The following is a 24,164-nucleotide window of genomic DNA, read 5'->3' as shown; positions in this document are numbered from 1 at the left end:
TTTCCTTAAACAGATACAGGTCAAAGTGGCTCTGAAATTAAACTTTAAATGTAGCAATGTGCCCCGCCAGTAGCCAAAATGATTGTGGGCATGGGATTACCTGGAGTTGAAGAACCTGGATTGCTCTGGCCACCAGAAGATGCCTTGCTCACAATATTTTCTAATCTCTTCATTAAAAAAGGCCGAGATATTTTCACATAGCTATGAGTATGCTCCTGTTCAAATGGCATAAAAAGTCATATTTTATAACACGATTATCATAAACATTCATGAAAATTAACTCTTCTGTAGCTGTTTTCCTCAAGTTTTTTTTTTTTTTCTGTTTTTTTTTTCTTTTTTTGTTTTTTTTTTTAGACAGAGTCTTGCCCTGTCACCGAGGCTGGACTGCAGTGGCATGATCTTGGCTCACTACAACCTCCACCTCCCGGGTTCAAGTGATTCTCCTGCCTTAGCCTCCCCCGTAGCTGGGATTACAGGTGCCCACCACCATGCCTGGCTAATTTTTGTATTCTTAGTAGAGATGGGGTTTCACCGTGTCAGCCAGGCTGCTCTCGAACTCCTGACCTCAGGTGATCCTCCTGCCTCGGCCTCCCAAAGTGCTGGGATTACAGGCATGAGCCACTGCGCCTGGACTGGAAGTTTTTAAACTGAGGGGTATAAATAATTCAAAGATTTCTAAGCCCTACTGTGTTTCAGTTTTGAGTTGAAGCCTTAATATTTTCACAATTACACAATTACTATACTTTATAGCCTGTGTTTCCAATTGTAACCTGTGTGTCTAGGTCAAATAGTAACATTCATAGCATTACTTTTACAAATACAACTTTAGTTGGCTTAATGCAAGTGAAATGATCACAACCCTGTAAATGATTGTTTCCGAGCTCTTGAGCCTTAGAAAACTGTCCCTTCACAAGATGATTACAGCTCCCCCTTCTGATCAGTAATAAAAATAGCTACAAGCAATAGCTACTATGTACGTTCACCTGCTCATCCCACTCCTGGAGTGCAGCACGATGAAAATAGGTGTATGTGAATTTCAGAGCTGTACTGATGCATTATCTGCATTAGGCACCATGTTAAACAGATGAGACTAATACATACCACAAAAATCTTATAATTTAGGTCTGTATGAATATTAAAATTTCAATTTAATAGAAATTTTACTGTAAAAGCACATCCAAAGGATAAAATTCAGGTATGATGAGAAAGAAGAAATCAAAAGTGTTTTTTAGCTTCTCCTCATAGAAGTTTGGTGTACACAGAATGTATTCGGTTGTGTCTAGCTCTTGTTATTGTGCTCAAAAGAAATAAAAACATTTATCTTATTAACTGTATGGATATTAATGTCACATAGAATTCCTAACACCTTTTTTGCCCTGATGCTACTTTAAGCCACTCCACCCAGCAGGCCCAATCAAGAAATTACAACCAGTCTCCTTGAATGTTACCTTTTCCCTCCACCTGAAGATGGAGTTACTACAAGGATGGCTGGGTTGAGGTCTTTGCTCAAGTTCTGCTAACATTGATGACAGTTTGTAGGAGTTTGCTTCCAAAAGGTCTAGTTTCAAATTGTTCTGTGGATACATCATTTGGCCATGTGAGCAAATTTCTAGTAAATGAGGCACAACTGGATAGGAATATCAGAATAACTTTCAAAATAACAAAGGTTAGAAAAGTACGCATTTAACTCATACAGATATTCACAGAAAATGCCAAAGGAAAAGAAAATGGAGGAATAAACTCTTTAAGCAGTCTAGAGGGAGGTTTTAGTTGTTGTGTCTCATTCTGTACTCTGGGGGTAAACAGGAAACCCTGGTAATATATTAATATTTTATGGCAATGAAGAGGTTTTACTCAATTTTCTGCTGAGGGATGAGAAAGGGAATAAGTGTTAATTGTAGAAGGTAGATTTTTGGTGGTCTGCAAAGAAGATGAGCCATCAGTGCTCAATATTGTGAACAGAATTGAATTAACATCAATAGACTCAAATGAAATTGAATGTGAGGTTCATTTGTTCTTCGAGAAGGTGAGGTCTTATATTATCCACAAAGTTTACGGGAATACTTCTGGAAACTGGGAACAATATTCTAGGGTATTTGAGTATAAACATAATAAGTCAAGCTAAAGATATACTCCTAGTCTCTGTCTGTTCTTGATGTGACCTTGAACTAGAAACTTTATGATTACCTTGTCAGGCTGGGTCCAGCCAGGGTGAATTAAGTTACAGAATCTAAGCATTGGAAGGGTCTTGCTTATCCAGCCCCCTCCTCACCATTATCCCTCTCTCCCCCACACCTCCAGCATGGGAATTCCTAACCCTAACATCCCTGCCAGAGTGTCACAGCCATGGACAGAAGACGTCCAATTGATGGAGAAGGTCTAATCGTTGGAGGAATCCACTGCATTGTGGGTCAGGCTTACCTAAGACAAAACTAAAAGCTCCCCCATGCCTTCTACCATTAGACCTTCACTTGATAGTCTCATAGAGCACATCTAGTTCCTTTTCTATGTGGCCCTCTTTCTGGTATCTAAAGACAGTATTTAAGTGCCTCCAGTCTTCTCAACAATTTTTCCTTGATTTGAATCAAGAATGCGTGTGAACATTCTTGATTCAAATATGGCACTTCAAGGACCAAAATACAGTGAAATAAGGAATAATGTAATGTAAATAAAAGTTTCCTCATCCTAGAAACCTTCCCTGGGTGACACAAAATCTACCAGTATCACTAGTTTCTGTCTACCCAGATGCAGAGCATGCGTAATGAAATCATGGGGATATTTGGCATTCATCACTTAAAGGTTCATAGTTGCTCCTTCACCAGATCATAAACACTGGAAGTTCCAGGGTCAGATTCTCTCCCTCCTTGTGTCCTCCACTGTGTGCTTCAGGTGAGAGGACCCAGATAATCCTAATACATGTATGCTGGTAATGACAATGACAAAATTCTGTGCAAGGACAGCCAAAGGAATAAATGTATAACCCAATGGCATCATGAAGTGCTCTTTATGACTTTATTTTGGCACATGTTATTTGCATTGAATAGTTAACTAAACAGTTTGTGCGGTCACAGAAAATGTCCTACAGTCTGTTTTATAATTTCATAAAAACTGTAGCCACGGGTCACTGCAGGTATGTTAGACCTCTGTTCCCAAGTGCACACAATGCAGGCTACTTTCTTTTACAAGAAGTGTTAGGCTTGTTTCTGCAACAGCACCTTACTCAAGAAAGCCTATCTAAAAACTAGGTCAGCGATACCTCACTGCATCTGTCTTCTTTCACCAAAGAACTATTGAAATTGCCAATCTGGGTACAATTATCAGGTACCTACATTCACAAGAAAGTTAGTTAGGCTATAAGCAAGAAAAAGAAAATATCCAGATTCTTGTATCCTTCAAAACATTGCTAAAAAATTTATCTCCTTAAATGATTCTCAGATTAACCCCAGTCCACTCCTGATCTCTAATCACAGCAGAAACCCGTATGTTGCACACTGGTGCTATATATCTGTTCATTTTTATTCCTATGTAAAATTCATCAGCTTTTTGTTAACTACCCCTTTCACGTGGGTTCCCCTGAAGTGGCCAAAATGTCCATCAACCCCCATGAATGTCTATGGGGCTAGAGTTCACACACTCAGCACAAAGGCCAGGAGGCCCACCTCCCTGACTCTTCTACCATCTCCCCACCCCAATTCCCACCCTCAAAGAACTTTGCCCCCAAAGTTGCTCCTGGTTTCCCCAGATTTTGCCTCACACCCCAGACTGCCCTCTTTCCTCTGTGCAGCCATGTCTTTCCTTTCTCCTGTTATTCTCCGAAAACCCTGAGATCAGCAGAGGGATGAATGGAAAATACCATCTTAATAAAAATTACTAGTTTTTGAGCTCCTCCTGTGAGCATTGTGCTAGTATTTACTAAATAATATTTCACCCTCACAAAAGCCCCATGAGGTAAAGTACCAATATCCTCATTTTGCAGATGAGAAAACTAAAGTTGCCCCAGGTCCCTATAAACGGCAGAACTACATCTAAATACGGGCCTTTCTGAATGCAGATCCTTTGTTTCCTGTCACTTTTCTTAACTGGGTTAAAGTGCACATGGTTTCTAGGCCCTTAAAGAATGACTCTGTTTTGGAGAATACTATTTTAGACACAATTCTTTTCCTAGGACACCAAAGCAAACATTTCTAGGTAGTTGGATTTTTCCAGATTCCTCAAATGACTTATTAAGCTGACCCTATAAGCTCCCCCACTAGATTGTTCTATGTCATGAGAAAGGAAAGGCAAACAAGGCCAAATGGACCAGAAACAAGTATTCTAAAAATAACCCTTTCATCACTAAATCTAGGAAACTGCACTCTGCAAACATTTACCTCATCCATTAACGCTGCTGTGTCTTTCTGGCTCTTTGCATCAGAGAAGGAGGAGTTGCTGGAGTACGTTTTAAGCATTCGTTCCAGGCCTGAAAATGAAATCATGTTCTCAGTCACCTTTCACACTGTCTCAGTGGGACACAGCTGGGAGTCAGTCACTCTCAAAGGGAGCCTAGAAGTGATACCAGTGAGATTTTTTTTTTTGTTTTTTTTTTTTTTTTTTTAAGATGGTGTCTTGCTCTGTCACCCAGACTGGAGTGCAGTGGCACAATCCCGGCTCACTGCAACCTCTGCCTCCCAAGTTTAAGCAATTCTCCTCCCTCAGCCTCTTGAGTAGCTGGGATTACAGGTGTATGCCACCACATCCGGCTAATTTTTGTATTTTTACTAGAGACACAGTTTCATCGTGTTGGCCAAACTGGTCTCCAGCGCCTGACCTTGGCTTCCCAAAGTGTTAGGATTATAGGCGTGAGCCACAGCACCCAGCCACCAGTAGGATTTCTTAAATGGCTGAGGGAGTCTCTGCAGGTAGTTCTTAATAAATTTGACTGAATGATAAATGAACTGTTTGTTTACCTTTCTCTTCACTTAATGAAATTTGAGAAATGCTGGTGCTTAAAGCATCTTGATTGTTATTTTTCCAGATGAGATTTTGAATTTTTTTCATTCGACCCATTCTAGCAATTGCTAACAGTTACACAATGTTGGCTTCTTCCTCATTATGATATTCACATCACTAAATATTTTCTATCTTGAATTTGCTCTCTAGTATTCCATTGCAATGAGTTATCGTGGTCCATATAAAACAAGCTACTATGTAGACATCAGAATCACAAATGTGGAGTCATTTTTGTCATCCTTGTTGCTTTAGAGCTGCTTCACAGTCTAACATGCCTAACTTCTACGTACAGAATTTAATTTGAATGATTTTTACATTGTTTCAAAAGTCAAAAGAAACAATCCAAAAAACTCCTCCAAAACTCTTGTGCACAGTTGGTTGACCATGTTTTAAACCAAACACATTATCTCTCATTCTAGCCAATTTCAGAAACACAGTTAAAATGCTACATTTCTGAAAATAGTAGTATAATACTTATATAGGTTTCATAAATAGACCAAAATGTGATTTTCCTTTTTTTTTTTTGTTCACACAACTTAAGTTTGATATATGGTTCTTTAAATGAGAAGACCCCTGCCAAATAGCAAAAGCAGATTAATCCTAACTCTGAATGAAACCTCTGAGCATCATATGGTCCCTTTTCTGGCCATTCAAAGAGATAGTTACACACCTTCCTTGTCTTTTGAGGTTTTTTCAATGTCTCTCTGCAGTCTCAATAATTTCGGTTTTAGTAAAGACTTTCGTCTCTCTTTATCCATTGCACTGTTAGGATCTTCTTCCTTTAGGAAAAAAGAAGGATGTCTAACAAGGGGGAAGAAGTAAGAATTGCTATTCCCTGTCCATTCTGATACTTCCACTGGCCGCATTTAATTTTAACTTTATAAAAGAAAAAAAATTTTTTAAGCAGGATAATCTTTAGTTTTACACACATTGTTCTACCTGTTCGAGACCTGATGAATAAGAAAATATTGTCTTGTTCACAACTTGTAAGTCACAGGGCCAAGCACTTTTTAATAGAGCAGATTGTTCTTTGAGGATGGACCCTTGCTATAGCTATTTCATTTTCTTGATAAATCTATTTGTTGTATACTTACTGCTTCCTTATTTATCTTTGTTCAAGTTAGAGTCCTTTAATGGCCCAAATGTAATATCATGTATGTGTTTCAGGCTGTGACTGCCTCAGGAGTGGAAGACATTTTGACTGAGTTCTGTGTTGGCTCAGTACTGGGAAGATGTGAGCTAAAACACATATGCTCTTTCCAGAATGGGTTTATGATTTAGTTAGGCCTTGAAGCATAACATTAAAGAAACTAGCAACACAAGACCACATGCATTCACGAATGGTACAGACACCACGAGTGCAGGCAGCTGACAGCTTCGAGAAGGCAAGAAGACGTAACTGTCTGGTCAAGGAAAGATGGCAAAGGGCACTCCAGGCAGGAGAAATGGCAGGAGCAAAAGGCTGGGGGAGGACTGTGGGAAATGTGTCAGGAACAGTAAAGACACCTGTTGCACGAGCAAAAAAATAGTGGAAGAAAAAATTGTTCAGGGAGTTGAGGCTAGATTTTAGGGCTGATGTAGGAATTTTATCACATAGGCTATGAGGAATCATTCATGATATCTGAGCTTTCACATGCATTATTTCGAGGATTGAATAAAAAAAAAAGAATAGGATGGTAGGATTGGAGTGAGGAGGTTGCTAAACATGAGTGTGGCAGAGGGACAGAAACCCATGGAGAAAGAGGGGAAACTAATGACTCAAGGTGGGAGGGGAGGATGCAGGCTTCTCCGATAAGGAAGGAGAAAAATTAGGATCCCAGCTGAGATATTACCTTTAGATGGAGCTTCACAAACAAGAAGTGTGAGGATTTAGAGCAAAGGGAATAGCCTCTATAAAAGCATATACAGATAAAAATATTTTATTTACATATTTTTCATTGCACATTACAAGTTTCTTTATATTCTAGGCCAGGTGCGGTGGTTCCCACCTGTAATCCCAGCACTTTGGGAGGCCAAGGTGGGTGGATCACTTGAGGTCAGGAGTTCGAGACCAGCCTGGCCAACATGGTGAAACCCTCTGTCTACTAAAAATACAAAAAATTAGCCGGGCGTGGTGGTGTGCACCTGTAATCACAGCTACTTGGGAGGCTGGGGCAGGAGAATCACTTGGACCTGGGAGGCAGAGGTTGCAGTGAGCAGACATCGTGCCACTACACTCCAGCCTGGGCCACAGAGCGAGACTCCATCTCAAAATAAATAAATAAATATTTCTTTATATTATTTATTACATGCAACTCCTACAACTCAATGGTTGGTTTTATTTTCCTCATTTTACCTGTGACACAGATAAATAAAAGAAGGCCCAAGCTGACCCCAAATGCTCTACCACTCCTTCACCTCACGTGTCATCCCACAGCTGAGGCGCAAGCTGACATGACACCCCCCAAGTAAACTCTGACTAAACTGCTAAGACACCTAAATAAACCATTAGTCCTTCCCTGTTGAAGGAATGCAAGTCATAACATAGCTCCCGTACCAGTCCAAGGCTTCCCTTGGTTTGTTTGAGGACATCTACTGTTTAAACATGTATTTCCAGGGATAGATTGCTCCTGGGTCAATTTCAGGATGGGGTATATTGCCATCATTTAACTCTTACATTTGTCCTTCTCTTCTAAAGATTTGTTAGAGAAAAGGTCAGTACTGGAGGAGACGTATAAAATTACAGATAACAATCTTTCGAACATGGCATTTATGGTAACCTTACAAATATTTTCACCAGGTCACCAGCCCTCCAAGTTTTGCACTCAGATTGGTCTCTTTGTTGTCCCTGGCCCATGTAAATTTCATAACACTGGATAAAAACCAGCCTACACTTATTGACAATGACTATAAAGTCAGACATTGGGGTGCTTTGCCTTAAAGATGTCAAGAAAATACTATTCACTCATTTTGAGACACAGTCCTTTCTCTTAGACAACAGATTCATGGTTGTGAGTTCTGACACAATAAAGTTTTATAGAAACCAAAAATTTCCCTGAACATGCCAATAAATGAGAAGTCATCATGGCTGCCTCCTTACACTTTGGTAGAACCCTAGTCAAATTTTCAAGGAGAATAATCCTCATTTTATTGACAAGTTATTTGATAGGGGCATTTTTATTATTCTTTGTGAGAAAATGGATTTTATTGTACATTTTTCCATCTCAGGCCCTGCCTACATTATTTGGAAGAAAAAAAGCGCTTTCCCCATGTAATCAAATCATTTCCACTTCCATTTCTACCTTGTTTCTGCGTTGAACAGACATTGATATTGCTAATATACTTCTCCTTTGCCAGGGTAGGAAAAAAAAGACTCAATAAAAAATAGCTGGTCATTTGCTGCTGTCTGACGGGTGGGGAAAGGGAAAGCCGATCAGGATTTACTGCAGTGCCTGATCTAACCGCCTCTCCCTTCTACCCTCTTGTTGCCTGATCAGAGGTCCAGGGAGGTCAGCTTTGGCTGTACTTCTAATCCTGTACTTCTAATCCAGGGAGGACATGACCAGTGGGCTTGTTCTCCATGTCAGAGAATAGTGACACCCCTAATCTGGAGCTTGAAATCCTGAATAAAATATGGCAGAGGACCCAGGGAAATGCTATCAGGAATTCTTTCTGCAGATTTTGGTAATTAATAATCAGTTCCTAGAACACTACAATTAAGAATATCAAGAGGGGAGCAGAGGCCAAAATCTTTGAGGCTTGACCCAGAAGGACAAATAATTTGCCCCAAGATAGCAAAGAGGCAACATGCTTGGGCTCTCACAAGGGACACTGACCAGTTTTCAGCAAAAACACCCACAGTAGAATCACTCAAGTACCCTCAAAATAAGCCTCCGATAATCTGGTCCAAGGTTTTCAAGGGAAGGGACCGTGAAAAATACTGATAGTGACTCCCACTTCCTTAGAACCCATCCCTTTGAGTGATCTTCTGTCACACCCACCTTTGAGTATGGTCTGCACTTGACTTGCTTCTAGCAAATAGAATATGATGAGATGTCATTTCTGAGATTAGCTTACAAAAGATTATAATTTCTTGGGCACTCTGGCTCTGTCTCTTGATCACTCATTTTGCGGGGAGCAGGCTGAGACATGGAGAGACCCACGTGGCAAGAAAATGATATCTCCAACCAATAGCAGCGAGGACTGGAGGCCTGCCAACAGCCCTGTGAGTCATCTTGGAAGTGAGTCTTCTGCAGGAAGAGCCTGGAGATGTCTGCAGCCCAACCTGATACCTTGATTGCTGCCTTGGGAGGGGTTCAGAGACACCTGGCTAAGACACAACTGAATTCCTGACCCACATAAACTATGACATAATACATGTTTGTTTTAAGCCATTATTTTGGTGGGGGTGGGGAGCGGTAATTTGTTGCACAGCAATTTGTGCAGACAACCAATTTAAGCACCACGTGATATACAGTGATTAATTATAGGTCACTGAAACATGTCTGCTTGGCACTACTTTTATAGAAGACTGAATATGAAGATTCTGTTTAAAACCCTGCTTGACTTTCTTTACTTCTAGAAAATACCAAAGACATGTTTCCATTGTACAGTTTGTAAACTAGAACGCTGGGTTTTTAAAATTTATATGGGGTATGAGAAATCATTTTCATTTATAAAACATGATATTTGCTTTCAATTTTTTCAATATAAGTCCCTCAGTACCTAAGATTCTCCATTAATGTAACTTTTTTTTTTCCATTTCATACTCACAAAGTAATCTGTTAACAGGAACTCAGATTTGTTTTCTGTAGATAAAATTGCAGTTTCTTCCATTAGAGCCTGGATATCTTTTTCAATGTCAATCTTGCTGATGGCACAGTGAATCTGCGTGTGGCACTGCAATGCCAAGGGGAGCAGAATAAGGTTGTCGAAGAAAGGTTTCTGCCCCTTCTTACCAGGCATACCAGAAATGGAGAGATCATCTCTACTCACTGTGGTCAGGGTTTGGCCAAAAAGAGAAATATGTTGGCTGTACTGGTTTAAGTTATTGCATAAAAGTTGAATTCTTTCCTTCTCCAGCTCCAGAATGCTCTGAAAAGAATGAAAATTGGGGTAAGATCAGCCAGTTGTTATGCAAAACGGAAGTCACTCAACAAACACTGACACACCTGAAGACAGACTGAACAAAGTCTCATGATTAGCCTCTTGACTATGTCATATCCAAATCACAGTGGAGGGAGATTTCCAGGAGAGGAATGTGGCTCGGTATCTTAAATCACTCCTTTAAGAGTGATTTAACTCACACACTTTCCCCAGGCTCTTTTGACCCAAAAGGCATATAAGGCAGATGCTGTGGGTTACCTAAGTTTACAAGGAAGGGGGAGAAAAGAAGAAAAGGAAGCATTTGAGACACAGTCATGGATTCCAGAGAATTCCAGAGAATTTTAGTAGAGATGGGGTTTCGCCATGTTGGGCAGGCTGGCCTTGAACTCCTGACCTCAGGTGTTCCACCCGTCTCGGCCTCCCAAAGTGCTGGGATTACAGGCATGAGCCACCGTGCCTAGCCAGGCCTTGTTTTTACAAAAAAAAAAAAAAAAAAAGAAAAAAAAAGATCAGGAAGAATTCCAGAGGGTGAAGCCCAGGAAAGCCCATATCCATGTCTTGGAAATGCATTGAGACACCCAATAGTTTTAGAATTGTTTATAGTACATTCAAGGCATTCTGCTAGTCTCTGCAGGGAAGAGAATGACAGGCCACAAATTCTCTGTTTAAGGAGGTTATTTGACAAGAGAAGAATCCCAAAGTCTGAGCAATTTATAATTCTACCTAAAATTAGGCCTGGGAGTCAGAGTCCACTGTTTGCAGGTACGCACATAGCCTCTTTATTTTGTGTGAGATGACAGAAGTTTCATTATTAGACTTATGACTTTTAGGTAGGAAGGGTAAATAAGAAAGTGAGGGGAATCACATTTGCCTTGTTAGCTATTAACATTTTAGAGGCCGGGCGCAGTGGCTCACGCCTATAATCCCAGCACTTTGGGAGGCCAGGGTGGGAGGATCACCTGAGGTCAGGAGTTTGAGACCAGCCCAGCCAACATGGTGAAACCTTATCTCTACTAAAAATACAAAAATTAGCCAGGCATGGTGGCACGCACCTGTAATCCCATCTACTAAGGAGGTTGAGGCAGAATTGCTTGAACCCAGGAGGCGAAGTTTGCAGTGAGTCGAGATCATGCTACTGCACTCCAGCCTGGGCGACAAAAGTGAAACTCTGTCTCAAAAAAAAAAAAAAAAAAAAATTAGAAAATGTTACTTATTAGACCCATGCCAATTGAGTTGCTGACTGGTGGTTTTTCCAGAGGGCAGAAAGGTTTAGCAACTAAGCATTGTTATAGAAGGCTGGGCCAGGCAGAGTATGCAGGGAGATTCCAAGGCCATGTGGGGGCAGTTTAAGGCTGTTGGGTATGTGCCCAGGGGAGTTTGGGCTTTGATGGAGATGGCAGGTGTCCAAGACAAAATTCTTCCCATCTTTTTTTTTATTTATTTTTTTTTTTTTTGTAAAAACAAGGCCTGGCTAGGCACGGTGGCTCATGCCTATAATCCCAGCATTTTGGGAGGCCGAGATGGGTGGACTACTGAGGTCAGGAGTTCAAGACCAGCCTGCCAGCCTGCCCAACATGGAGAAACCCCGTCTCTACTAAAAATGCAAAAATTAGCCAGGCATAGTGGCGGGCGCCTGTCGTCCCAGCTACTCAGGAGGCTGAGGCAGGAGAATCGCTTGGACCTGGGAGGTGGTGGTTGCAGTGAGCTGAGATCATGCCACTGCACTCCAGCCTGTGCAACAGAGTGAGATTCCATCTCAAAAAAAAAGAAAAAAACAAAAAAACAAGGCCTGGGCATTCATCCTTTTATCCAGAGAAGGCCAGCTCAGTTGCTCTCATACCCACCGTCCCAACTCCTCCATCCCACAAAGAGCACCAGCAATCATCTTTCATGAACAAGGCTTTGGAGAAATTGGTGGGTAACATGACCATAGAGAAGAAGAAAGATGGGTATGTCTCAAGGCTCTTGGCAGTGCAAGAGAGGTGAGAATGGAGAGTCACAAAGATCACTGGGTTCTCCTTGCTCACCTCTTGGCATTCCTACAGGAGCCCACTGGCCTGATCCAGTATGGTATTCCTCTATATCCCTGTGTTGTTAATTCATCTATGGTATATGGTGATTAAAATTATTTTAAATTTCTTTATACTTTTAATTATGGTAAAATTTACATAATATGACATGCCATTTTATCCACCTTAGGCATCCACTTCTGTGTCATTAAGTGCATTCACATTATTGTGCAAACATCACCATAATTCATCTCTAAAACTTTTTTCATCTTGCAAAAGTAAACTGTACCCATGAAACAACAAGTTCTCATTTCCTATGCTCTGCATCCCCTGGCAACCACCTTTCTACTTTCTGTCTCTACGAATTTAACTACTCTTGATACCTCTTACAAGAGGAACCATACAGTACTTGTTCTTTTGCATCTGGCTATTTCACTTAGCATAATGTCTGCAAGGTTCATCCATGTTGTATCATGTGCCAGAATTCCCTTCCTTTTTGGCTGAATAATATTCCATGGTATGCATATACCACATTTTGTTTTTTGGTATATAGTCATTTGAACACTGCTTGTAAATGAAAGTAGTAAAAGGCTCAGGCAGTAACTATGAACATCTGTGCCAATCACATGCAACTTTGGCTTTTGTACCAAGTGTCCTGACATTTGGATTGGAAGCCTGGAGCCATGCCCCCATGGCAATCTTCTTAGTTGCCTCTGAAGCTGCCCAATTTTCATATGTCAATGGGAGTCAAATGGATTTGTTTACGCTGGCAGTCCCCAGGCTTTCACAAAATTGCAGGCACCAGTCATTTGAATGTGGCCGTCTGCCCTTCTGTCTCCCAGATAAAGGATTAAAGACACAGAATAGCCTATCAAATGTTTTGCTTCTTAAAAGGCAGAATCGATATGCCTCATAACAAATACGTAAAACAAATTCTGCTCAGTTGTTTGGATCTCCTATGTGACAATCTTCAAAAAGAAGAAGTCCTTACCCTATAGAAAAAGATCTAGAAATCAGCTCTTCTGTTTTAGCCTATGAACAAGAGACAAGAGAAAATAAAAGCCAGGTTTTAGAACATGTTGCATCCCTAGTGGGCAGGTGTTTCTTTACTTTGACAAGTGCTGAACCACTAGCATCAATCTGAGACTAGAATAACCAGTGTTCCTTAGTGACATGGTAATGCTTAACAGATTTTAATTACATTTCAGGGAAATCATTAAAATGATCTATGTTTGCTCATAAAAAGAGGAGGAAATAAATTCCACTGTGCAAAGGAGAGATCCATATCTCATTTAATGATTTGTTGCTTTCTATTATCTTGTTCTTTTTATATAAAATAGGTGGTAGAGAAGCAAGATACTCTGGAGGACCTCAAACTGTCCTCTTGAGGTTCCACAATAGTACATATGAACAAAGTGTGGTCAAGGAGTTATCCAGAAAGATTCAGATTTCAGCAGATTTAGAGCCTGTCTGGGGCCCAAGCATCATGACAATTTGTTCTTCATTCGTTCCTTCCAGTTCTTGCTGTCCTAGCCTTTGGGCTGGTACTACAGGAAGAGATCAAAGGGATTTTGTTTTCATTTACATGACTCTCATAGAACTGATAAAAGACATATGCTCTTTCTAGAGCAGGGACTCTCAAACTTTAGAATATCTAGACCCCTCTTTATAATCATTCAGAGGCTCTGATTGATTTAGAGGCTCCCAGGTCTACGGAGGTGCTCAGGAATCTGACTTTTAAGCACCCCAGGTACTTTGAGACATTGTCCTAGGGCCACAGAGGCCCACAAAAAATACATTTTAAAATCATAATTCTTCCACCCAGAAGTGACTGCTATTAACATATTGATATATTTCAGTCTAGGTATGTGTGTATGTATGATTTTATCTTCTAGTTATCTATCAAATTATTCAAATTCGAAATTCTGTTTTTTCCACTTAATCGTACATGTGAACAGTTTCCCCGTGCCATTAGTCTCTGAAAATACCACTTTAATTATTTCATAAGCATCCATGGTGCAGGCGTGTTTATTCACTTAGTCATCCCTTTAATGTTGGACATTTGGGATGTTTATTGCTTTTAATGTGTTTCAAATAGAAATCTGTGTCTGGTTTGTCAGCTACTTCCTCAAGACAGATTTATAGAAAGGAAATTACCTTTTTCAACAGAGTCCTAGGAAAGAATGAAGCCCTACTGTCCTGAGGCGTCCATTTTATGTAATGAGTTGTCATTCGTCTCATCTAGAGTGGGACTACTCAAGTGCCATCCTTGGGAGAACTGAGAAAGCAGCCACTCGAATCATTTTCTGTGTTCTGGGATTTAGAGGAGGAACACTGGTTGAGAAAGGGAATATTTTTAAGGCTCTTGACACATATTGCAAATGGCTTTTAAAAATAATTCTTTGAGTAAGTACTTCAGTACCAAGCATTTGATTCTTTGTAATTCTTGGTAGTATGGTTATTATTGTGAAAAATATAGGTTATTTCTATCATCTGAATTGTTTCTTCTTGGAGGGTAGGATGTGGCTAGAATATAGTATGATTGTGAAGTAATAAGACTAATTTTGACATGTGGTTTGTGGAACTGGTTTCATTACTTATAGTCACATTTGAGGCTTTACAATATTTCTCACAGTATCTACTACACTGCCTTGAATGTAGTTCAATGCATGTTCTCTGAAGGAATTTGTAAATCCAACCTGTAGAGTAAAAAGGAATAAGAGAACACTTCGTAGGACCCCAAAATGAATTCTTATATTCAATTTGCACAGAAGAATGGTGAAAGAATGGAGAAAAAATGAAACTGAGAGACCCTAACTGTCCCATTTCCATCTCTCACACTTACAATAAAATTCCTCTTTGAGTCAATTCAGGCTGTTTTTGTTATATGCCTTCATGAATCTAACATTTGACACTTGAGTGTCATAAACATACACAAAATATGGCATACATAGAGTAATATGTGAGTCAATGACCTGCTGGTATAGACTGAGTATACACAAGCCCAGGAAATACCAACTAAGGGTATCATTATTGAGGGTTCAAGTGAAGCAAGAGTGACTTGACAGAAGTCATCTCACGTTGTGGCTAATGGGCTTGAGATGGCTCTCAGAAGGCAGGAGAGAACTCAGAGGAAGGTGGGGTAGGAGAAGCTGTATGAACTAAAAAGGACAAGGACTGAAACACTGGTGGCCCCCAGCATAGAGGTAGCAAAAATCCAGGATACAAGAGGGGAGAAAGAAAATGCTCTTCCTCAAGGACATTATGATGAGTAGATATTCCATGTGACTTGGATTCTAACAAAAAAAAAAAAAAGGAAAGAAAGAAGGAAGAAAAAAACTAAACTAGGTCTTAAATATTTTTAGAGCTGAAGTTGAAAGATACCTTTTGAAATGTAAATGAATGCATACCTTGTTACCATGAGGAAGACTGTAAGAAAAGAGAGAATTTCCATGATGCTTCAATATAAACACTGGGAATGCTGAGAAGGGGGAGTGGTGGTTGTAGGGGAAAGATGTAGAGGATCTTAACAGGAGGAAAGGAAACAGACGAAGGAGAGGCGTAGTAAGAGCTTCTGATAATGAAGATAATCATAGCTTTCCCTAACATATATTGAAGGCAAGCTAGTTATCAGCTACACCAGGTAGGACCCATTTATCTCCCATTGTTGCGATGTAGGTAGAAGGGTGACGAGGATAGAGACACTGAGGTGAAATATTTTTCTCATAGCCCTTGAAGGGTGGGTGCCTGGAAGATGGAGTGGGAGCAGAAATGTCTCTCCCATCTCCTAACAGGGCCATCCAAGGAAGCTGACCTCAGTGGAAAGACCACAGCTTCATCAAGAAGTGATGAGGTGAGGTGAGGCAAGATCAGAGCCCAGGTTGCATAGCCAGATTTCAAATGAATAAAGTTAGAACTTAAATCCCTGACCTTTTCTCATCACCTTCATCTAAAATCTATCTAGCATAAGCAAGGAGAGTACCAGAAGCTTATGTTCAAAGGTGTAAATTAAGGAATTTTTTCTCATTTGTTCCTCTCTTTGACCCAAGTTTTCATCTCTCCTTTAATTTCCCCTTCTCTAATTCTGCATCTATCCTGCTCTGAGTGGTTGAATTGCAAGAGATGTAAATGCAGCCGTTGGGTTTCCACCTGCCATATAGCCTTCGCTCTCAGTTTTCAATGGGGCAGGAGCATAGTGCAGAGGTCCAGGCTGAATCTTTTTTTTTTTTTTTTGAGATGGAGTCTTGCTCTGTCGCCCAGGCTAGAGTGCAGTGGCGCCATCTCAGCTCACTGCAAGCTCCGCCTCCCGGGTTCACGCCATTCTCCTGCCTCAGCCTCCCAAGTAGCTAGGACTACAGGCGCCCACCACCACGCGCGGCTAATTTTTTCTATTTATACTAGAGACGGGGTTTCACCGTGTTAGCCAGGATGGTCTCAATCTCCTGACCTCGTGATCCGCCCGCCTCGGCCTCCCAAAGTGCTGGGATTACAGGCGTGCGGCCCAGGCTGAATCTTAAACCATCTCAGGCTCATTGCTTCATCTTTCCAGCCTCAATGTCCTCATAATGTCGTGATTAATACAAAACACAAGCACATGAATGTGCTTAGCACAGCCTGAAAGAGGAGCACTGAGCACCAAGTACTTGTTCCAGGCTGGCCATTAGATCATGACTTTCTCCAATCATATCTGCTTTAAACATTTTTTTAAAACTTAAAACAGGTGGGGAAAAATGAAACCAAAATATTCATGTTCTTACTCTCCAGAATTGATAGTTATTTAATTTGGTCATATTTACGTTGAGCCTGGGGCTGTATTGCTTCACCAGGGACAGTGCATAAGCTGCGTGGCTGTTTCTGGCAGTTCTGTTGTATTCCCACCATGGGCTCCATTTCTGCCACTGAACACAGGGACAGTCTCCATGTATAAGTTTACAAACACACACATATAAACTCAGTATAGTTTGCGCATGAGTTTAAAAGAATTTTGATTTACACAGATTGTGTAAGTGGTATATTTCTTTTCCTTAACATCATGTTTTTTGAGGTTAATTCATGTTTAAATATAGTTTTAATTAACTTTTCATTGATGGATATTAGTTCACTTTCCAAATGCGAGCATATTTGAAGAGTACTTCTTCTCTTGATGGGTATGAAGATTACGTGCAGTTTTTTCTCATGTGCAATTATAAACAATTCTGCAATAAACATTCTTGTGCATCACTCTTGGAGTACAAAGGTACATTTTTCTGTAGGATATATGCCTAAAAAGCGAACTGCTGCGGTAAGTACATGCTTATTTTAGTTTCACTAAATATCATTAAATTATTCCCCCTACAGGGGTACAATAATTCTTGTTTCCTAACATCCTTACCAACACTTGATATTGTCAAGTTCTAATTTTTGCCAAATAATCTAGCATTGTTTCATAAGTTTATTGATGATTTTGATTTCTCCTTTTGTGATGTGCTTGCTGACATCTTTTGCCCATTATTATCAGATAATTTACCACAATTCCTTCTTTATGGGTATACTTTTGCCACTGAGATGTACACATCTTAAGCATTGAGATGTTACTTTATTCAATGCTCTGTATCTCCAGTGCCTAACACAATGCCTGACCTCCATAAGTGATCACTGTATGAGTCATCACTCATGCCTAAAACTAATTTCGAAGCACCAAATACTTAAGCCTTAATTTACACTTCACTTTGACAGCACCTTTTGAAGTTAGCTGGGTGCTATCCTGTCCACTAAGAATTAGGAGCAGAAACTCTGGCCAGTGAAATTCAATAAATTGTCACTGGTAATTGTATCCATGGAGAAATTGAAACAATGAGAGGAAATGTGGTTTGTCTAAAGTCACAATATGTGTGATGCTCAAAGCTAAGACAGAGGGCAGGTCTTGTCACTATAATCTGACCTCCATCTTCAAGGTCACACAAAGCTCCACAGAAGAAGAAAAAAATGTGAATATATAACTTACCTGGTAGCAGTTCTCTAGTGTGTTTTCCCATTTCAGTCTGGTAGAATAACCCGCCATGTTTTTTTGGTAGTAATTTTCATCTTCCTTTTCCAACTTTTCAGTTGATTTTGTCAGTTTATTGAGGAGCTGATGTAAAACATCAATGTCACACATTCACTAACACATTTTTGAAAGCCCTTTGTAATTCCATAGAAATAATTATATGTGGCTTAATGATATGTTTCTTACCTCTCACGTAGAGTCATAAACAATGACTATAGTTGACAAAACCAAAGATCTTTATCAGAAAAAAAGGCATGGCCAAACCTGACGGAAACTCAAGGGCCTTACAGCATGATTCCCCCAATTTTACACATGAGGAGATTGAGACCCTTAAATAGGAAGTGATTTGTCTACACTCACACAGTCAAAGAGAAGGTCAAACAACACAGCTTTTGAGAATTGACAGTACAGGTCAAGACTGCAATTGGCCAGTGAATCCCATAGTCTTATCTGGTAAATCTTTTAGGCTCCTGCATTTCTTACAAGGTTAGGTATAGACTTGTGGAATCATACAATTTTTAGAACTAATTTTTAGAATGAGTCTGGCTACTGTCCTATCGAGCAATATTATTTTACTTTTACTATATAAACCCAGAAGTAGAGCTTTGGAATCAAACTTCCAGGATAAGAGTCCTGGTCCTAGCTGCAAACAAGTTACTTAACCTTCCTGAGCCACAGTTTTCTCATCTCTGTGATGGGGATAGGTAATTAATACATACTGGGTTGCTTTGAGAATTCAGGCACATCTTGGGACTCAGAAAACAATACCACAAAATGAAGGCCTCAGAAGCAGCCTCAGAAGTAAAAGTTTCTCTCTGACCTTCTTCTGCCCTCCTGTCTCTCACTCCCATTCTCCCCTGAGGCTATTGGTAGAAACCAGAATCCCTCTTCCCCAAAGAAGGTCACAGAAACCAGAACCTCTTTTCTCCAAAGCCAGCCATAAAATCTAAAAATATTAGTCTCACTTTCCCCCTGCCTTTCTGTGTAAAAACTGTCCATAAAGAAATTATCTGACCTACCTTGTCTGACTGTAGGTCATAAGACCCCTATTCCAGAGAAGATCCTGCCCCATTCCCAGCAGGAAGGAAGGCTGCAGAGAGGCCAAGAAGACTCTAGAAAGACAGCCTTACTGGGTTTCCCCACACAGTCTATTAGCATTAGATTACACCCCTTTTGTACATAATATTTCTACATGGATGTCCATATTTTGTTAAACCTAAGCATAAACATAGACAAGTTCCCCTGTATCTTTGGAACTTCGTTCTGAAGGCTCCCATGTCGTATAAAACTATGATCAAATACATTTGTATGCCTTTTCTCCTATTCATCTGTCTCTTGTCAGTGATTTTCAGCCTAACTTCAGAGGACAAAAGGGAAGATTTCCCTTGGCCCTGACATAGGTAACACAGATAAGGCAAATGGCACACTGTCCAACACCTGGCACAGCACTCAAAATTTAGCGAGTGTAATTATTGCCAGTGAAAACCCTGAGATACATGCCCAATGTTCACTGCAAGTTATGGACAGCTTGATAAGATGGTTTCCTCTCATCCTGCTCCCCAATGATCTGCTTCCTTACAAAGAGCCCTCTCTTGCCCATCACCAAAATTTGTCATTCTGATTACTAAATCTTCTGGAAAATCAGTGTACAGTAATACAAAACTCCCTGGGCCAGGGTAGCTGAAACTGACTCTCAAAATGCCCAGACAAGTAATTTCATGTTTCTGAGAAACAAAGAAGTTAGATTGCATGAATTATCCTCCAACTTTATGTATATATTTTTAAAGCATTCAATATCTTTTTCTTTTCTCTTTTTTTTTTTTTTTTTTTTTTTTGGAGACAGGGTCTGGCTCTGTCACCCAGGCTGGAGTTCAGTGACAGAATCATGGCTCACTAGCTCACTGCAACCTCCCTATCCCGGGTTCAAGCAAGGCTCCCATCTCAGCCTCCCAAGTAGCTGGGACTAGTTTTTGTATTTTTTGCAGAGGTGGGGTTTCACCACGTTGCCCAGGATGGTCTCCAACTCCTGTGCTCAAGCGATCTGTCTACCTCAGCCTCCCAAAATTTTAGGATTATGAGTGTGGGCCATCGCACCCAGCCGATTCTCCAACTTTACTCTATTTAGAAATGACCTGAAATGCTTGTAAAAATTGCAAATTCCAGAATTCTACAAGTAGCAATACTTATTTCATACATCTGTAGTGGGATTAGAAAATCTGAGTTTTGACTACAGCTCCTCAGATGGTTCTGATGCAAATGGTCTTCAAACCATTCTTTAAAAAACATCAAAGACCCCCGCCCCGACTTAGTAGTTTAGGAGTTTCAAGGACAGAGACAAAGGCTGTTAAAATGGACTCACTCTATTTAAGGGCATTTTGACTAACCTTATAATCATGAAAAATATTCATCCAAAATGTTGAATATTAATACCATTCACTTTATTATTCCAATTGATATACGGGCTATACAACTGTCCCCCAGCTCTGATGTATGACCTACACAGGACATATCTGGTTTTTTGTTTTTGTTTTGTTTTGTTTTGAGACGGAGTTTTGCTCTGTCCCCCCAGGCTGGAGTGCAGTGGCGCGATCTCAGCTCACTGCAAGCTCCGCCTCCCGGGTTCACGCCATTCTCCTGCCTCAGCCTCCCAAGTAGCTGGGACTACAGGCGCCTGCCACCACGCCCGGCTAATTTTTTGTATTTTTAGTAGAGACGGGGTTTCACCGTGTTAGCCAGGATGGTCTCGATCTCCTGACCTCGTGATCCTCCCGTTTCAGCCTCCCAAAGTGCTGGGATTACAGGTGTGAGCCACCGTGCCCGGCTGACATATCTGGTTTTGTATCAAGTTTAATGAACCACATCTGTCTGTAGAGACTCAAGCTTATGAACATTAACCTGGCAACAGTTTAATGCAAGGACTCAAAGAGAGTCATGGTTATACTCTGCTAAATCATTGTCCTCGGATTCTTATTGAGAATGCTCAGCACCCCAGGAATGAGAACTGAGTTACTTTTGAGATCACCATTAATATTCATCAGCCTGCACCATAGAGCTGTGGACTAGAATTTTCTGCTCAGCAAATTTACAGCAGATAGTTCAAGTATATATATGAAAGAAGAATGTATACTCATATATATATATATACACACACATATATATACACATATATATACACACACACATATACACACACACACACACACATATATACTTTTTTTTTTTTTTTTTTTTGAGACGGAGTCTCGCTGGTAGGCCCGGCTGGAGTGCAGTGGTGCAATCTTGGCTCACTATAACCTCCACCTCTCATGTTCAACCGATTCGCCAGCCTCAGCCTCCCGAGTAGCTGGGATTACAGGCATGTTCCACCATGCCCAGGGTTTCACCATCTTGGCCAGGCTGGTCTTGAACTCCTGACCTCAGGTAATCTGCCCACCTCAGCCTCCCGAAGTGCTGGAATTATAGGCCTGAGCCACTGTGCCTGGCTGTAGACTCCTGTATTCTTACTTAAGGAACTTCTCAGAAACCTTTACTAAAATTTGTCAAAGATTTACTTCTTTTCCTTTCCTCCCTTTTTTTGCTCTTGGAACAAACATCGCATTCATTTATTCACCAGACATCGAGGGCCTTCAATGTGTCATGTGCAAGGCTTTAGGACTAGAAAATGGAACAAGACAGGCTCCTTCTCTAGTCAGGGACCCACTGACCATTACCATCTTGTGTGCTGATAGAATTATGTAGGTACCACTGGAAGGACATCAAGAGAGGCATCTAAACTAGCCTTGAAATTAAAATGACATTTAAGCTATAACTTGGCTCATAGTAGGTGCTCAAAAAATCGATCTCCATATGAATAAAACTAAAATGAAAGTAGGAGTTGATGAGGCAACTCCTCACCAACTTTCTGTATGGCAGGATACAGAAAGATATTTTTTGGTGAAGTTGGATCACACAGCTTATGACGGAGAATGGGGAGAGGTGATGTTGAAGAGATTGGCAAGGTTCAAGTCAGGAAGGGTCTTACAGGCCATGTGGAAGAGTTTTTCCTGGCTGGGTGTGGTGGTTCACACCTGTAATCCCAGCACTTTGGGAGGCCAAGGCGGGCAGATCACTTGTGGTCAGGAGTTCGAGAACAGCCTGGCCAACATGGTGAAAACCTTCTCTACTAAAAATACAAAAAATCAGCTGGGCATGGTGGCGAGTGCCTGTAATCCCAGCTACTTGGGAGGCTGAGGCAGGAGAATTGTTGAACTTGGGAGGCAGAGGTTGCAGTGGGCCGAGATTGCGCCATTGCACTCCAGCCTGGGCACAAGGGCGAAACTCTGTCTCAAAAAAAAAAAAAAAAAGAGTTTTTTCTTTATTCTGTAGTCACTGGGAAGCCTTTGAAGGCTTTCAAAAGGAATGATATGCTCAGATTCGAGTTTAAGAAAAGTCAGCTTGGCTTGTACATGGGGAATAGATAGGAACAGGCAACACTGAAAGCAAAGAGACTGATTTGTTGGTTACAAAAAAACAAGCAAAAGATGATTGCGGCCTGAGAGAGGATGTCAGCAGTGGAGATAGACAAAAGCAAAGATATTCAAGAAGTATTTGGGGCTGGGCACGGTGGCTCGCACCTGTAATCCCAGTACTTTGGGAGGCCGAGGTGGGCGGATCACTTGACGTCTGGAGTTCGAGACCAGCCTAGGCAATGTGGCAAAACCCCGTCTCTACTAAAAATACAAAAATTAGCCAGATGTGGTGGTGCATGCCTGTACTCCCAGCTACTTGGGAGGCTGAGGCAGGAGGATCGCTTGAAACTGGAAGGCAGAGGTTGCAGTGAGCCGAGATTGTGCCACTGAAGTATCTGGTTTGAGTTAGAATTGGGAGGATAGGTGGGTGATGATATTCAAAGACACAGAGAACACAGGAATAAAGATTATCTTTGGTAGAAAAAAGTGATGGTTGGATTTTGGATATTGAGTTTGAGGAGTCAGAAAGCAGTTTACAGACTGGTTTGGACTGGAGATATAAATTTGGGTATTGCCAGCATAGATACTGTAGTTGAGTCCTTGAGAATATACTTATTGAGTATGTATTATTTATTGAGTACCTGATATCAAGAGTACTGTATCAGACACTGGAAAGACAATGGTGAAGAGAACAGAGTGAGGCCCAGAAGAGAAATCTTCAGAAACTGCAATATATAAAGATCAGGCCAAAAAAGGGAGCCCATAAAGAAATCTAATTTAAAATTTACAGAAAGTAGGAGGAAAACAAAAGCATTAGTTGTTACTAAAGTTAAAAGAAGAGAATGTTTCTAGAAAGGGGAAATAAACAATGCTTAATACTTCCGAGAAGTTAACTAAGGTAAGACTTGGAAAGTACCTGTTAGCTTTAGCAATGAGAAGACATTGTTTTTGATGGCAAGAACACTCCTAGTGGAAAGATGGGGAAAGCTTGATTAGGGTGATTTGAAGAGTGAACAGAAGATGAGGAAGTGGAAACAGAGCAGACACCCTTCACTAAGATGTATTGTGGCCTGGCGCAGTGGCTCATGCCTGTAATCCCAGCACTTTGGGAGGCTGAGGCAGGCGGATCACGAGGTCAGGAGATCGAGACTATCCTGGCTAACTGGGTGAAATCCCGTCTCTACTAAAAAATATAAAAAATTAGCTGGGTGTGGTGGCGGGGCCCATGGTCCCAGCTACTTGGGAGGCTGAGGCAGGAGAATGGCATGAACCCGGGAGGCGGAGCTTGCAGTGAGCCGAGATCACGCCACTGCACTCCAGCCTGGGCGACAGAGCAAGACTCTGTCTCAAAAAAAAAAAAAAAAAAAAAGATGTATTGTAAAAAAAAAAAAGATGTATTGTAAAAAAAGAAAAAGAAAAAAGATGTATTGTAAAAAGGAGACATGACAATATCTGGAGAGGAATGTGAGACCCCATAAATAAGTGTCCCTGTAACTTTCTTTACTCTTGCAAGATGGGGAGAAGATGCAAGACTATTTGTGCCCTCCCACCAGATTAGGCCATGAGGGTGGAACCCTCATGAATGGGATTACTGCCCTTATAGAAGAG

At 40.8% G+C, this 24,164-nt stretch overlaps 2 protein-coding genes across 9 annotated transcripts in view; one reads left to right on the top strand and one right to left on the bottom strand.

Moving 5' to 3' along the window:
* Positions 1–9,711, top strand: part of SPC25 (SPC25 component of NDC80 kinetochore complex) — a 56,707-nt gene extending 46,996 nt beyond the window's left edge. The window contains exon 8 of one of the 3 annotated variants that reach the window (XM_063648261.1): positions 9,110–9,711. In XM_063648261.1, the coding sequence (XP_063504331.1) occupies positions 9,110–9,265 (156 nt within the window). In that variant the 3' untranslated portion in view covers positions 9,266–9,711. The remainder of the gene's footprint in view (positions 1–9,109) is intronic. The other 2 variants (XM_063648260.1, XM_063648264.1) reach the window with 2 other exon arrangements.
* Positions 1–24,164, bottom strand: part of NOSTRIN (nitric oxide synthase trafficking) — an 80,183-nt gene that overhangs the window by 3,925 nt on the left and 52,094 nt on the right. For 5 of the 6 annotated variants that reach the window (XM_054476913.2, XM_054476915.2, XM_054476914.2 and 2 more), the window contains 7 exons: positions 18,067–18,192; positions 9,964–10,062; positions 9,742–9,867; positions 5,660–5,768; positions 4,371–4,459; positions 1,449–1,574; positions 101–215 (listed from right to left, as the gene is read on the bottom strand). In XM_054476913.2, coding sequence (XP_054332888.1) covers positions 101–215; positions 1,449–1,574; positions 4,371–4,459; positions 5,660–5,768; positions 9,742–9,867; positions 9,964–10,062; positions 18,067–18,192 — 790 coding nt within the window. The remainder of the gene's footprint in view (positions 1–100; positions 216–1,448; positions 1,575–4,370; positions 4,460–5,659; positions 5,769–9,741; positions 9,868–9,963; positions 10,063–18,066; positions 18,193–24,164) is intronic. The other variant, XM_054476916.2, reaches the window with a different exon arrangement.

Source organism: Pongo pygmaeus, chromosome 11, assembly GCF_028885625.2.
Source record: "Pongo pygmaeus isolate AG05252 chromosome 11, NHGRI_mPonPyg2-v2.0_pri, whole genome shotgun sequence".
In the NCBI taxonomy this organism is placed as follows: Eukaryota; Metazoa; Chordata; class Mammalia; order Primates; family Hominidae; genus Pongo; species Pongo pygmaeus.
Note: the sequence above shows the minus strand (reverse complement) of the source record. Positions and strands in the feature narration are given on the sequence as shown.